The sequence below is a fragment of the Apteryx rowi genome, unplaced genomic scaffold (assembly GCF_003343035.1).
Source record: "Apteryx rowi isolate R43461 unplaced genomic scaffold, aptRow1 scaffold_668, whole genome shotgun sequence".
Classification (NCBI taxonomy): Eukaryota; Metazoa; Chordata; class Aves; order Apterygiformes; family Apterygidae; genus Apteryx; species Apteryx rowi.
In genome coordinates, this window is record NW_020450947.1 from 115,092 (window position 1) to 130,937 (window position 15,846).

The window sequence follows — 15,846 nt, forward strand, 5'->3', positions numbered from 1 at the left end:
TTCAGATTAGCTTCAGTATAAGACATCTTATACTGAATTAATGTCTAGCTTTGAGACTACTTGGACCAATGAGCTCAAAGATAGACAAGTCCCTTTAAAAAGTGAAAAGCCACTGAATGACACAGTGGCTTTGTAGTTAGTTCTAACTAAACTTCCCACTTCTGTATTTCCTTGCTGCCAGCCATTAACTGTATTATCCAACCGAGCTGCACCGGTTGTGCAGTAGCAGAAGAAAGGAGCAGAAGCTGGGAATGCAATCCTAACCTACTTCAAGAAATTGAGCAGTATAGAAGTCACTTTACATGCTAGAAGTATTCATGTCTTGGAGGCACCTTACAACTCCTGACTTTTGCTGAGTGTTCTTTTCTCTTCCTTTTCTTAAATCTTACTCACAAATGTGGGACAACAGCTAAAACCCATGTAAAGTAGTAGAGTAAACGGCAGGGAGAGCAGGGCAGGAGCACCTTTCTCCTGAGAACACCCTTCTCTGCTTACCTAAACTGTGGCCATTTTTCGTGTAGAAGCAGGTATTGTTGATAAGGTTGACGCAGCAGCCAATAACATCTCCAGTTGTGAATGTAGGACCATAGGGCTGTCCTGTCCCCGAAGAACAGAAGGAGTGCCCATCATCACCATGATACCCATACGAATGTTTATCCCACCCTGCAGAAAGAAAAAAGAACAGGTCAACAATGAAGCTAGTTTAGAAAAATGACAGCTCTCAGGACACAACTTTCTGGTAGGAAATTTGAGATTTTGATTACCACCCCCAATTCATTCTGAGTTGAAACAGAGATTAAAAATCTTAATTTTCATAGACCAATAATTGAAAACTGAAACTAATTTTCATCAATCATAACACATCATTGATGTTTCAACCTCATTTACCATTTATCAAAAATAATAAAAAGAATAAATTGCCAAAAAGTCATTTTGATAAGATAAAGATTTCTTGTTTTAAAAAATGTCAAAATCGTTTTTCTGATTCATCTTGCATGGGGTGAAACAAACTCTTCTTTGCAAAACGTTTGTGTTTCCCACTAACAGAATTTTCCAGCAAAACCATTTAATAAAACAATTCTCAGCCAACTGCAGCTGTGCCTGCAAGCACTGTTCACAGGCATAACAGAAAGGTTAGGGGTAATTTTTGCATTCGCAGATTCTTATTTCCCTTCTAACAGTTTATAAAGATTTCTGTGTCTCCTTTGGGCAACAACAGCACCCTTTCTGTAGATAGCTTAAAACGTAACTCTTAATGGTCAATTGGAACTTTTCACAATACACCAATACCTTTATTTCTTTTGTCAGTAACACTGGGTATGGGGTTAAAGTTGGGATCAGTGATTGCTCCCTGCCTTCTTGCTCTCATCTACATCTTACAGTAATTCCATTATTCTGAGTTCCATATTTTGTTCTATTCTATCTCAATTCTATTCCAAATTCTTTTGTGAGTTTCTTCTATGCAAGTATAACTGCTAACCATTGCAAAGAAGAGCTATTAATCCATCCACTAAAAGCTGAAGTCTTCTTCAGGTTGTACAGTGGTCTTCTCTTTTCAGGACTCTGTTTCATTTTCCTCCTGCAGATGAGAGAAAGCACAATGCCTCCCAGCACTGTGGGCCACAGCGTGATTCTGTGAATGCCACTTAAATCCCTTAACCCATGCCTGCCAAGTTCAGTTCCCATAACTGCTCAAGATGGCTTATACTTTCTTCTCTTAGGAGACCAGCTAAGGCAGGTAGGGAGTCATGAGAAACAGTTCTGTTCTCACACAGTTTAAGAAGGCATAACACACCCTGTCTTACAGGAAGACTTCAAGAGCAATCAGGATCTTGTACAGCTCTTTGGAGGAAGGCACTCTGCACAGCCACTAAGCAGTTTCTCATGGATCTTTCTCTCCTGACTTGCTTTGCTGAATGAAACAACCTTGACACTCTCACTCACTCTTTTCTCCAGCATATTTCCAAGCAAAAGCTATACCCCCCCAAAAAATTCCCCTTCAAGGGGTCTTGCAGTCTAGCAGTATGGAGGTCTCTGTTCTCTTCTGCCACACTCCCGATGCCTGTTTCATGGAAGGAGAAGACTCCTTTCACAGGGCTGGGAGGCTGTACAGATGCCAACTACACAGCCATCTCCAGACTTGCCTGAAATCTCAAAGGGCAAAGCTTTGAGAGCAACCTCAGAAAGTAAGGGCAGAAGAAGGCTGAGCATTCCTACAAACTACACAATCAAAACCATGTTTGGTAGAGAGAGGAACTGGTATTGAAAAGCTTGAGATGGACAGACACAACATACTAACAATCACCTTCACTGTAAACAGATCAGGCTGGATCCTTGGGCAGACCGTGCCAAACAGAAGCAGAAGCCAAAGAAGGTGTTTTGACCACCTACAGTTAAATGTGGAGCAATAGTTTTGGTAAAGGGACTACAAAAGAAATGGAAGAACCATCAGAGTAGATGGGTTAAAAAGTAGAACATGTGCATCCTGCAATAAGGCAAAAAAAGATTTAATACACTGCAAACCACAGAGAGGAGAAGCCACCTGTGAAGATGGGCTGGAGCACTTTTGTGACCTATGATTTTCATACAAAACATGAGGGCACTGCAAATTTAATCCCCCTGAATGGTGAGCAGCTACATGGGCTTAGGAATGCTTGCCATCAGAGCACACACATGCTCACTGCTTCTCAGAAAAGCAGGAGACATTCAGTGCACACCCAAGACCCTCTGCTTATTGCACCACACCACATGAATGCCAACAGCAAAGTCATGGATTAGAGCAAGACTGAATTATGCCATAGTCCCAAGATTTTGAATCTCAGAGTTTGGGGTGAAAGGTGTGAAGGGCTCTTAGGGAAGCAAAATCTATAAATGGCGAATAATTTCCTCCAGTAAATCCAATGCCTCTACAGTAACAGACTTAGATGTCCCAACAGTCAGCTCCCTCTTGCTAGCGCCAGCTCCAAACAAGCACCAGTCCTGTTTCATATCTTCATAAAGCCTGGAAGAATGGCACAGACAGCACTCTCAGCAAGCTCAAAAATGATGCCAAATTGGGTTGCCAAAAACAAAGGAGGAAGTGATAAGGACCCTAGAGTCTGTTGTCAAGCTTTCACTAAGACTATTTAGTGAAATATTAAGTTTTTAGCACTATGGTTCCCTTCTACTGTCTCTTTATTTTCTCTGCTGTTGGTCTGTGAAAGGCTGCTATCACTACTCTATTATTTTAGTCTCCCCAAACACAGACCTGTTACATGTGTATAAATAAACTTCTTCAGTGAAGCTGTTTGGGAACTTTAGATGATAACTCTTATCAGTTTATCACCTAAGCTAGTTAATAATACAGTCCAAATACAAACTTTTAACTCTTCTGCATACAAAACATTCCTGGCATCACAAACCTTCCATTTAATAGTAACTTTGCATCACTTACATCTAAGTAGTTAAATGCTTACATATCCATGTATACCCATGAGGTCAGGCTAACATGAGAAATGCAACAGGGTGCCCAATTGTGAGAACAATTTTGCAATACATTTTTGCCAGTGAAGACACTACAATTTTTAAATAAAAGAGACTTTGTTGCTCCATTACCAACAAATCACTACACTGAATAATTAAAACTCCTCCTGCTCCTGCACAGTTGTGTTTCATAAAATCACTACCTACTGTACCACCAAAGGTAGATAAATTCCAGTGAGAAGTTACTGAACAACGGATCTGAGGACAGCATCAGGCATGGTATGTACTGCAACAGCACCCGGGAACAGCTTGATCTGAAGAAGATTTCTCCACTGACAACAACTGATACTATCAGTTAAGGAAATTTCACTCATCCAGCACTTTACTAATGATATACAGAGTTAATTTTACCAACTCAAATGTTGTGTAGTGCTGAATCTGGTTCCTGACACAATGCTAAGTGAATTAAATCTATGTCATCAGCTTTATCAAATCACCACGGTCATCTTAAAAAAACAAGCCAGGTTTGTTCAAGAGAACTTACTGTACTTTCCATAAACACAAGCTGAGTGACATTAATTATATGCCTAACCTTTAGTTATTTATTAAGGAAATAATGTATCAGTATTTCTGAAATTCTGCCCAGGATAAATGTCAGGGTAATGACATACACATCATTCCAGCACTGGCAAACTTCAGCCAGTCTTCTGGAATTTCCCAGTATTCCAAACCAAAAGTAACAACCAGCATTTCTGATACTTCTAGGTGAAAGTTATCTGGGCCTGTTGATTTAAATGACGTATCTCTATCAGAAGTTGTTTGGCATCATCTCTGATTACCAGAGGGAATAGCTCAACACATGCATTTTACAAATACATCCTTGTACTTCTCAAAAGGAAAAAATACTTGTTCAACACAAACTTTTCTGCATCATTAATAACTTACTATCGCCACCTAGTAACAGGTCTATGTTATTACAACCTTTTCGTTGATTCGAACTACATTACTCACACTTCCAGTTCCTCAATAGCTTTCCTTTACAAAAGCCAGTACTGTTTTAATATGGGCTGAATCAAACTTCCCAAATGCCTCCCCCAAACCTAAGTATGCAGATTTCCTGGACTGTTTAACCTTTCTACCACCTTTACTGAACTACTTCCAGAAGCTACTAAGACCCGGAAGGCAGAGATGAGATTTCATCTGCGTGTTCTTAAAGAGTTGCCATACCGGACCAGATACAGGGTCAATCTAGACAAGTATCTTGTTCAACCAGGAGATGCCTACAAGAAAGCATAAGAATAGGATGTGCATATATCATGATCTTCCTGAATACCGTTACCACTTTCCAACCACCTGCAGCATACAGATACACTAACCCAGATGGAGATTTGATGTATTTTGTAACCCCCAAAAGATTTTCTTTCCATGAAATTCTCCCATCCTCCCTTGAGCATACATGAACACTCACCATCCACAGTATCTTGCAACAAGGACCTTCTCAGCTTAATTGCAAACTGTGTGAAAAACCTCTCTCTTACTATTTTTATTTGATATCCTCTAGTTCTTGCACTGGAGAAGTTGGCAAACTATGTGTTAACTCTCTCCAAAACATACATAGCTATAAAGACCTCTATAAAATCCTCCATAATGAACCTTTTCCCAGACAGATGAGTACTGGCTTATTTAGCTGTTCCTGTGTTTCTGATCTTTTCTGAACCTTTTCCAGATTTAACGCATTGCGTTTGAGATTGGAGATGAAGGTGCACCACAAAGGAAGGAGGCTACAGTTGTTCTCTGTTCTTTTCCCTAGACCTCTGCCGTTCATCCTAGCATTTTCCCCCTTATCATTCTTTCTACCACCAAACTGATGTTTTCATGAAGCTATTATAACCCAAAGATCTCACTCTTGACGGGTCATAGTCGGTTCAAAACCCATCATCAGTCTATCTGTAAAGTTACAACGCATTCCACCCACATGCACTGATCTCCTTTCATCTGTGCTGAATCTCATCTGTCATCTCACTGCCTGCTCACTCACCTTTGGAAGATCATTCCCATAGTTCCTCTCCAACATCTTTCACTTTGCTACCTTCAGTAGCTCAGTATCCTCAACAGACTCTACAGGCCCTACAAACTTTCTGGCAGGCCCCCAGCTCCTGATTTGCTTGAAAACAGATATTAGCATTTTCAATAGCTTCTGTTAGGTGTTCTTCAAAGTCTTTCTTCACCAGCTTTACTGCAATTTTACATCCAACCTGATAGAGTTCATGACCCTTTCTACTTTCTGCATTAGGACATCACTTCAGCTTTTTGATGGATGGCTTCTTATTTTAAATACACATCTTTACTCCACTTGTTCAGCCACAATGGCATTCTTTTGCCCTTTCTCATGTCTTTTTTGATATATGACATACACTTGCGTTATGCTTTCAGTGTGGGATCTTTAAGTTGCCTGTAAGGATTTAATTCCCTCCGATGTCGCTTTTAGTTCCTTTTTAAATCACTTTCTCTATTGTACATAATTTCCTGTTTTGAACTGGAGGCAACCTTTACCCTCATTGACTTTTCATGCTCTAGAGAGGGTGTTGAATCGAACTGCATCACAACAAAAATTGCATAGTGGTTATTCAGTTGTAAAATTATGATCAAGTACTTAAAGTTGGCATAATTTCTGGCTGGCAGTTTTGAATTTAGCCACTTCATGCCTTTGAAAGGCTGTTAGTTACTATCCAGGCAACTGGAAGTTGCCTGGATAAAGTTCATGGTACTTTCACAGTCAAAAGGATGCAAATGTCCAAAGGATGCCTCACTAAGCGGGGCACGTGTGTCTTTGCCAACAGGCTGGCCAACCTGGTAAGGAGGGCTTTAAACTAGGAAAGATGGGGGAAGGGGAGAGTTTATAGTGACAGGGTAGTTGGCAAAACACGGTTCAAGTTGGGATGCCTCCAGCAGGTGCATGCAGCCAGGGAAGTGCGCACGGGACATGGCTATGGAGGATCCTCTTGTACCCCTCCTGGGAAACCTGCATGCTTGATCACCTCTCTGAAGTGCCTGTACACCAATGCACACAGCATGGGGAATAAACAGGAAGAACTAGAAATCTGTGTGCGGTCGCAGGGCCACAATCTCATTGCAATTACACAGACATGGTGGGATAGCTCACATGACTGGAATGCTGTCATGGATGGCTATGTGCTTTTTAGGAAAGACAGGCCAGGAAAGCGAGGTGGTGGAGTTGCTCTTTATGTGAGAGAGCAACTGGAATGTATTGAGCTCTGCCTAGGGGTGGATGAAGAGCAAGCTGAGAGCTTATGGGTAAGGATTAAAGGGCAGGCCAGCATGGGTAACACTGTTGTGGGTGTTTACTACAGGCCACCTGATCAGGAAGAGGAAGTCAGTGAGGCCTTGTGCAGACAGCTGGAAGTAGCCTCACGATCACAGGCCCTGGTTCTCATGGGGGACTTCAACCACCCTGATATCTGCAGGAAAGACAGCACAGCTAGGCACAAACAGTCCTGGAGGTTCCTGCAGAGCATTGGTGACAACTTCTTGACACAGGTGGTGGAGGAGCCAACAAGGAGAGGTGTGCTGCTGGACCTCGTACTAACAAACAAAGAAGGGACTGGTGGAAGATGTGAAGGTCGGGGGCTGCCTTGGCTGCAGTGACCATGAGATGGTGGAGTTCAGGATCCTGCGGGGAGGCAGCAGGGCACTAAGTAGGATTGCAACCCTGGACTTCAGGAGAGCAAACTTTGGCCTCTTCAGGGACCTACTTGGAGGAATCCCATGGGTTAGGGCCCTAGAAGGAAGGGGCATTCAAGAGAGCTGGTTAATCTTCAAGCATCACTTCCTCCAAGCTCAAGAGCGGTGCATCCCTATGAGTAGGAAGTCAAGCAAAGGGGGCAGGAGACCTGCATGGATGAGCAAGGAGCTCCTGGCAAAACTCAACCAGAAGAAGGAAGTCTACAGAAAGTGGAAAGGGGGACAGGCCACTTGGGAGGACTATAGGCACGTTGTCAGAGTATGCAGAGATGCGACGAGGAAGGCTAAGGCCCGTTTGGAATTAAATCTGGCAAGGGATGTCAAGGACAACAAGAAGGGCTTCTTCAAATACATCAGTGGCAAAAGGAAGACTAGGGAAAATGTGGGCCCACTGCTGAATGGGGTGGGTGCCCTGGTGACGAAGGATGCAGAGAAGGCAGAGTTACTGAATGCCTTCTTTGCTTCAGTCTTTACTGCTCAGGACAGCCCTCAGGAATCCCAGACCTTGGAGACAAGAGAGAAAATCTGGAGAAAGGAAGACTTTCCCTTGGACGAGGAGGATCGGGTTAGAGATCATTTAGGCAAACTTGACACGCACAAATCCATGGGCCCTGATGGGATGCACCCATGAGTGCTGAGGGATCTGGCAGATGTTATTGCTAGGCCACTCTCCATCATCTTTGAAAGGTCATGGAGAACAGGAGAGGCGCCTGAAGACCAGAAGAAAGCCAATGTCACCCCAGTCTTCAAGAAGGGCAAGAAGGAGGACCCAGGGAACTACAGGCCAGTCAGCCTCACCTCCATCCCTGCAAAGGTGATGCAGCAGCTCATCCTGGAGGCCATCTCCAAGCATGTGGAGGACAAGAAGGTGATCAGGAGTAGTCAGCATGGCTTCACCAAGGGGAAATCATGCTGAACCAATCTGATAGCCTTCTCTGATGGAATGACTGCCTGGGTAGACAAGGGGAGAGCAGTGGATGTTGTCTACCTTGACTTCAGCAAGGCTTTTGACACTGTCTCCCATAACATCCTCATAGACAAGCTCAGGGAGTGTGGGTTAGATGAGTGGACAGKGAGGTGGATTGAGAASTGGCTGAATGGCAGAGCTCAGAGGGTTGTGATCAGCGGCACAGAGTCTAGTTGGAGGCCTGTAGCTAGTGGTGTCCCCCAGGGGTCAGTACTGGGCCCAATCTTGTTCAACTTCTTCATCAATGACCTGGATGAAGGCACAGAGTGCACCCTCAGCAAGTTTGCTGATGAGACAAAACTGGGAGGAGTGGCCAATACACCAGAGGCTGTGCTGCCATTCAGAGAGACCTGGACAGGCTGGAGAGGTGGGCGGAGAGGAACCTCATGAAGTTCAACAAAGGCGAGTGCAAGGTCCTGCACCTAGGGAGGAATAACCCCATGCACCAGTACAGGTTGGGGGTTGACCTGCTGGAAAGCAGCTCTGCAGAGAAGGACCTGGGAGTGCTGGTGGACACCAAGTTCAGCATGAGGCAGCAAGGTGCCCTTGTGGCCAAGAAGGCCAATGGTATCCTGGGGTGCATCAGGAAGAGTGTTGCCAGCAGGTGGAGGGAGGTGATTGTCCCCCTCTCCTCAGCCCTGGTGAGGCCACATCTGGAGTCCTGTGTCCAGTTCTGGGCTCCCCAGTACAAGAGGGATGTGGCACTACTGGACCAAGTCCAGTGAAGGGCTACGAAGATGATTAGGGGACTGGAACATCTCTCTTATGAGGAAAGACTGAGAGAGCCGGGCCTGTTTAGCCTGGACAAGAGAAGGCCGAGAGGGGATCATCTTAATGCATACAAATATCTGAAGGGAGGGTGTCAAGAGGATGGAGCCAGACTCTTTTCAGTGGTGCCCAGCAACAGGACAAGAGGCAACGGGCACGACCTGAAACACAGGCAGTTCCATCTGAACATGAGAAAAAACTTCTTCACTGTGAGGGTGACAGAGGACTGGAAGAGGTTGCCCAGAGAGGTTGTGAAGTCTCCTTCTCTGGAGATATTCAAAACCTGCCTAGACGTGATCCTGTGCAATGTGCTCTAGGTGACCCTGCTTGAGCAGGGGGGTTGGACTAGATGATCTCCAGAGGTCCCTTCCAACCTCAGCCATTCTGTGATTCTGTGTGAAATGCCTGTGTTGATGCAATTATACTAATATAGTTTTTTTGTGTAGGTTCAGCTTAATGCCATGCTGGGCAAAGGGAAATGGAAAGTTTGTGCAAATTTGAGACAGAAGGTGTAAGAGCAAGAAATTATCTTCTCAGCAGGAGAAATCTACATTTGGCACATGCATCACTTATGTGTTTTTTTCACAACCTTTCATTCCAACACTAGTAAACAACACAACCCCTGTTCATGCAGAAGTTAATGAATAAGCAAGCTGTTGCTATTCTGTGAAGCAGTTCCTTCTAGAGAAAACATATGGAATGGTCTAATTTTCCTGATAAAAAAACACCTCAAGTTTCACATATCAAAGGGATACCAAACCGAAGCAGCATTCTTACCTGACATGTAGCAGACAGGCTTTTGCCCAGCAGTATCTGTGCTAACTCCCAGAGCTCGCTGTTGATTTACCTTGCATGTGTAGAACACCACCCTTTACAGTAGGATTCAAAATCAGAGACTCTTCTATCAGCATCAGCCTATCATTGTCAAAACCAAGATTTGCTATTCTGGAACCACATGCCTTCTACAGAGCACCAGAAAACAGATGGGACAGATGTTCTACGCAAAGTCATAGCTGTCTGGTAAATAACACACTGCTTCCTTTTTCAAAACATCAGCTGTTTCTCAGACAAAGAAAGAAGCATCTATAGGCTGAGATTGCTTATGTAAGACTCCATCTGGACAGATTTGGCTAGCACAGTCCATCCTGATCTAGTGAGATATGGGCAGCCACTGCTAAGAAAACCTTGGGAGTACCCATGCATGAACAGTTTCCGACTGGTAGCTCATTCCAACACGATTGTGGGGTTTACATAACAACCATTTCAGTCCTGTGCTAATAGGTGACATCTAGAACAGGAGACACTTCAGATCTACGCATACTTGAAAAGGTTGAAAAATTCTCAAGTGCAAATGCAGATTCCTTAAGAAATTTCAGAAATTGGGGCAACTGTACAGGGTAGAGGAAGACACTTATTTTTTTTCTAAAAAGTAGACCACGGACTGCCAAGGGTCTATAGACTACAGGTTAAAATCTAGTGAGCTAGTATGTTTGGAAGGTTGGAGAGTTCAGTAAGCACAGTTCTCTCATTCTCTCCTTTTTCTTCCCCATCTTCTCCTCAAAAGCATAAAATCATTTTAAAGAGGGGAGAAGGAGAAAGGTAGAGAATAGAAAGAATTTGGCCATCTAGCATATGACAGTGGTCAAAGCAGAATCTAAACATCTGGCCTCCTAAGGCTCCTGTTTCAACCATGGCTCATTTTGAAGACAAATTTACTTAGAACTTGCAAATATACAGGCAGAACTACTCTGCAGGTAGGAACAGTATGAAGACCTCAGCAGCTAGCGAACAGAAAGAGGTTAAAATGCCATCACTTTGAATTGAACACATCAACACCCAAACCCAAAATACCTGTATAGAAAAAATAGTATTTATTAATAGTCACACACACACACAAAAGAGTAGCTCAGACTGTGCAATCAATAAGTAGCAAGAGTGTGGGAAGAAAGAAAAGAGGAAAAAATACCTAAGGCTTAGAAAGACATTTTTAAACACTCGGCACCAAACTGAAGTTCTGTTTGGCCTGCTAACATCAGCAAAAAAAAAAAACAGATACACTGGTCCTCTTGACAGACTATCTTGATCCCAACATGAACTAAGAAAATGGATAACAGCAAGTTCCATTGCTGCTGTTCGATAAACAGGCTGGAATAGTGCACTGCCCAATCACATAGCAAAAAAGATTTGAGTTACTTCTAGACAGTTATAGGATCAACTCATAAATGCCCACTGCTAAATAAGCAGGATTGCATGATGCTGATATTTTGTTAGAATAGAGGTTAGATGAAATGTACTACCTAGTATCACAAACTACTCTACATCCATCCCCATTCAGTCATATATTGTCCACTCAATGCCAACCCTCTTTTACTCTTGACTTTTTGGGCAGATCCTATGATGGGCCCAACTTTCGTTTCTGAGGTCAGCCTCTGCCTCAAAAAGCAGCTACTGGAAAGCAGTACTATTGGGCTGGGACACCATTTGTATCTTAGCATTGTGGAAATAGCATGTCATTTAAACTTTCCATTCAAGCAGTGCCAGTAACATGCACAGAACATCTTCTAGTAAGCACCGTGTAAAACTGGCATCACTGCTACACCACATCTAGGAACACTGGGAACTAAATTTGCTGCTCAACACTGAAATCATGTAGCATCAGGCCATATACAACACAGAAGAAATGCAATTCAGGATGACTCCTCGATGGAAATTGCCAAGATTAACACTTTTATTGATGCCTCTGCTGTCCTGCTGCTCTTTCTGCAGAGAGTGCGAGTTCATGAAAAGAATGCAAACTGGTGAGAGTGCATCATGGTTCAAACATGCTAGAATTACCAGTGGGCACAGCAAAACTGGGAAGTCAACATTCATGGAGATCTGTGCTGAGCACTCCTCTTATTTATCATGCCAAAGGACAGACTTGCAAGGCCGAGGAAGCTCGAAAAAGATGGTTGCTCCAGTAAGTTAGAGGCTGAGACCTCAGACTCTGACTGCTCTGCCACTCCTCAGGGTTAAAAAGATGGCAGACACTTACCCAAGTTGGGACTTTACCATTGACACATGGAGACTTCCCTACCTATGTTCATTTCAACGGAGAAACATTCCACTATGGCTTAGGCTATACATTCAAGTTAATCTGTACCTGGTGCACAAGCTGCTGCAAAGGGCAAGGCCTTTTTTCACAAAATAAATTCACTGGCAACCTGACCTCCAATCAGGAAAATCTGAAACATCTTCTAAAGAGGCAAGTGATGTTGGTGTTTGGCCACAGAGATGGAAGTTCCTCAGAAAGAATCTCAAGTGTGATTTGTAAATTGGGGTATTGTCTCCCTGTTGTATCCTGAGTAACATCTGTGAAAGATGAGGCCAAGAGGCAGGCACAGTACAGGATCAGTAAGTCCAAGGGGAATCACTGTGGTACCTTCAGTCATCAGAGTTTGGAGGCCCATTCTTCAGGATAGGCCCTGGTGACTGCTCTACAGAGAACCTTTAAAGTGTTGGCATCTCTCCAGATTTTGCCTGTACCTAGTTTTTTCTCTTTTGTATATAGGACAGGCAAAGAAATACTTTTCATTTTTTCCCCACACCTGTTCTTGTCCAGCATTTGCTTGCAGCCTTCCTCCTCCCATTCCTCCAACCTGCAAGTCTAGCTTCCTGCAGCTGCCAGGGCAAGTAGTAAGTACAACCACCAGCTGAAGAGGGACAATAACTTGCGCAAACACATTGAAATAAACCAACCAAAATAATTTTAATAGGATTTATTGAATCCAAAGTACAGCAGAAACAGATATACCAACAGTGTACAGACTGCTTGTACAGTACTTAAGGGAATGAGATATTGAGGGTGAAGCCAGTTACAGAGCCCACAGTCACTGCTGGACCACATTCTGACTGGAGGCAGGGTGATTTCCATGCATTGCACTGTGCAGCCTGCCATTGCTTGACCAACTCAGGGGCTTTGGCAGCAGCAGAGCATGACATCAGTGGAGGAGAAGGTACATTAAGCAGAGGCTGAATAGATGAATAGGGTGCAGGAAGCAGGAAATTGCACATATAAAGGGACTGCCACAGGCAAACCGTGTGGGGAAGAAGGCTCCTGCAGTATCCTGATATTGACTGCATGTGTTCTCAAAACCTCAGACTTCTCCTGGTGTGCAACCCCACCGAAATTTAAGGGTGGGTAAGCTAGTACTGGCCCTGCTCCAAGGCTTCTGAAGAACACTCCATCCTTCGCAAGACAATCTACACTTGCCTCTCAGACTATGATGTGGATTCTTCTCAACTTCCAAGTTTTCACCACCATGCATACACCATATTCTCATCTGTGGTATCTGTTTGTTTCTATGCTCTCTGGGATAACGTGCGAGTACCAAGACTGAGTGGGGTAACAGAGCTTTATCTGGTCCTTTCCACTGTTAGATAGATAAGGTACCACTTCTTTGTGCTAAAGGGACCTCCTCTGTACAGATCCACTAGGGTCATTATGGGTCTTTTTTGCATGGCTGAGAACAGGATGTTGCTGCTCAGAGTTGCTTCTACAGTATCCTGGGCAAAGCAGTCCCAATAGGGACTGGTGTCTGAGAGGATAAGAAAATAAGAATAAAGGTGGGGCAGAAACAGTTGATTACAGAGGAGGCAGAAGGCCCCTCTACTGACAGCTCAACCATCTTGCAGAGTACTTGGCCCTGCCAGTGGTTTAACATGCCTTTGGTGTATGTCAATCCAGGACAGTAAAAGCATACTCTTGCCCCTAGCAAAGGGAAGGCTGAGCACATCCATGTGGTCCTACAGCTTTAGAAGCTAAATGCCTGTTGCCCCAGGAAGCATCTGGGGATGCTGCAACATCTTAGCTGTAGTTCAGTTTTATAGCCTTTCTGTCATACCATATGAAGCTGCACAGAAGTCAGATGCTTGGGTGAGAGCAAGGGTATAGCCTTGTTTTTTCAATCCAGTCATGCTTCATAGTCAAATCAACTAGTGTAGCTCAGCCTACAAAAACTGATGCTCACTGGCCCCAGCAATATACGCTATAGATTTGGGGAGGCAGGAATAGGGGAGGCATGGTCCTGGTCTGGAACAGCTGTCAATAGGCTTACATAGGAGGAGGTACAGTCACAACACCAGCTGCAGGACAGCAATAGGACCAGGGAGCAGCATGCTTAGCATTTTGCAGCACCTTCCTGGCAGAACCTCAAGGGCCTGGACATCTGCCCAGAAAATGTTTAGGGGGGGGGGGGAAAAAAAAAAAAAAAAAACACCATCCCTCAAACCCACTTATCTAAGAGCACTAGGAAATTAAGATGTCCTGACTAGTAACACCCTAACTTTTTATCCAGGAACCTTCTTTATCATAACAGCTTCCACTTCTTCTGCAAGGTGGCAAAATGACTTCAAATGCAGCAAAGGCCCAAGCGCTGCACTGCGGGATCAACGTGTATACAGAAAACAAAACCACTTCATGCTACTGAGGACAAACTTCTCAAAGCAGAGACTGGACATGTTCAGGTCCCACAGTTCTTGTAGTACTGCACTGGACCATGTGCAAGGTAATGGTGCAGTGTACCACACCACTACACACATTTCCAATGAGGGAGTGCTGCACAGTGGCCTCCATCCCACCCTCATTCCCAGCAGATCTAGCACTTCCATCCAAGCCCAGTTTGGACCTTATGGAGCAACAACAGATTATGCTCAAGAACACTCAGGAGCCTTGGTAGGCCTGGCTGCAGGCCTGGCTCAAAGATTATTCCTTACTTTTTATAAAGTACTTTCAGTTGCAACTGCTAAAGAGACAAGGCTCAGACCAAATACTCATGGCAGAAAGACTAACTGTGGCAAACATCCAAAGAAAGAAAATGAAACCACAACATCTATCTTCCATTAATAGAAGGCAGCAACACAAAGACACAGTGACCCAAAGATCAAAAGGAGCGTTAGAAAGACAAGTGAAAAGGCCTGCAGGAGTTTGATAGATCCAGCAGAATGTGAGTGCTAATAAGCATTCCCTGATCCATCACAAAGTCTATCAGCATAAAGTAACACTGCAAAATTTCCTTTTAATGATACTGATTGACATGGCGATTTTAGATGAGATCAACAGCTCCTCCTGTTTGACTGCTACTAAGTATTAAGTAGGCTTCAAAACAACATTAAACCACAGTCAACGTTTATTTAGACAAAATGACACCACCCACTGATTCATAAAGAGAAAAAACAAAACCAGAAGGCTCTGGATGGCTGCAGTATGGGCAATAAAACCACATCAACAAGAATGGTCTGTTCCACCTGCCCCAGAAATTTGGTAATGAAGCCATTTGATTATCATTACTTAGCATGCAGCTCACCACAGAATGCAGTAATCAAGATAAAATCCTACTTCCTTAAATGACTAAAGACAGCAAGTGCTCCTAACTTACAAGCTTGATGTGTCAGAGAACTGCAACATATTGAAAATCTTCTGCCAGAGTCAGAACATGATTCAGTCTTTATGCAGAAGGGATTGAGCCATATTACAAGCCATTTGTAGGTTTGTAAAGAACACAACATGATTAAAGCACAACTACAAAACAGGTGGGTTCTATCAACAAAGGGCAACGTTCAACAACTGTCTAGCATGATCGGGTCGCCACTGTACTATTACATCTATTATATTCCCTGACACGCCATATTAGGGGGGCGCAGAAAACAATGTAGGGCAGAGACAAAAGAAAATGCCAGAGTAGGAGTTTTTCCATTTATCTATTAAGCAACAGGGGCAAAAACCAAAAAATGGATACAACAGCCTTTATCATATACACAGGCCTCAAATATTATCATATTAAATAACTCACATTTGCATTTTTATGCCAACTTTTAGCTGATGAGCAAGAAGACTTTTATAAAATATT

The 15,846-nt window shown here is 43.6% G+C and overlaps 1 protein-coding gene across 9 annotated transcripts in view; it reads right to left on the reverse strand.

Annotated features, from left to right (window-relative positions):
• Positions 1-15,846, reverse strand: part of RANBP10 (RAN binding protein 10) — a 93,156-nt gene that overhangs the window by 45,897 nt on the left and 31,413 nt on the right. For all 9 annotated transcript variants that reach the window (XR_003256586.1, XR_003256582.1, XR_003256585.1 and 6 more), the window contains exon 4: positions 496-663. Coding sequence is in view for 2 of the 9 variants with exons in the window: in XM_026085405.1 (XP_025941190.1) it covers positions 496-663 (168 nt within the window). In the remaining 7 variants the exon portion in view is untranslated. The remainder of the gene's footprint in view (positions 1-495; positions 664-15,846) is intronic.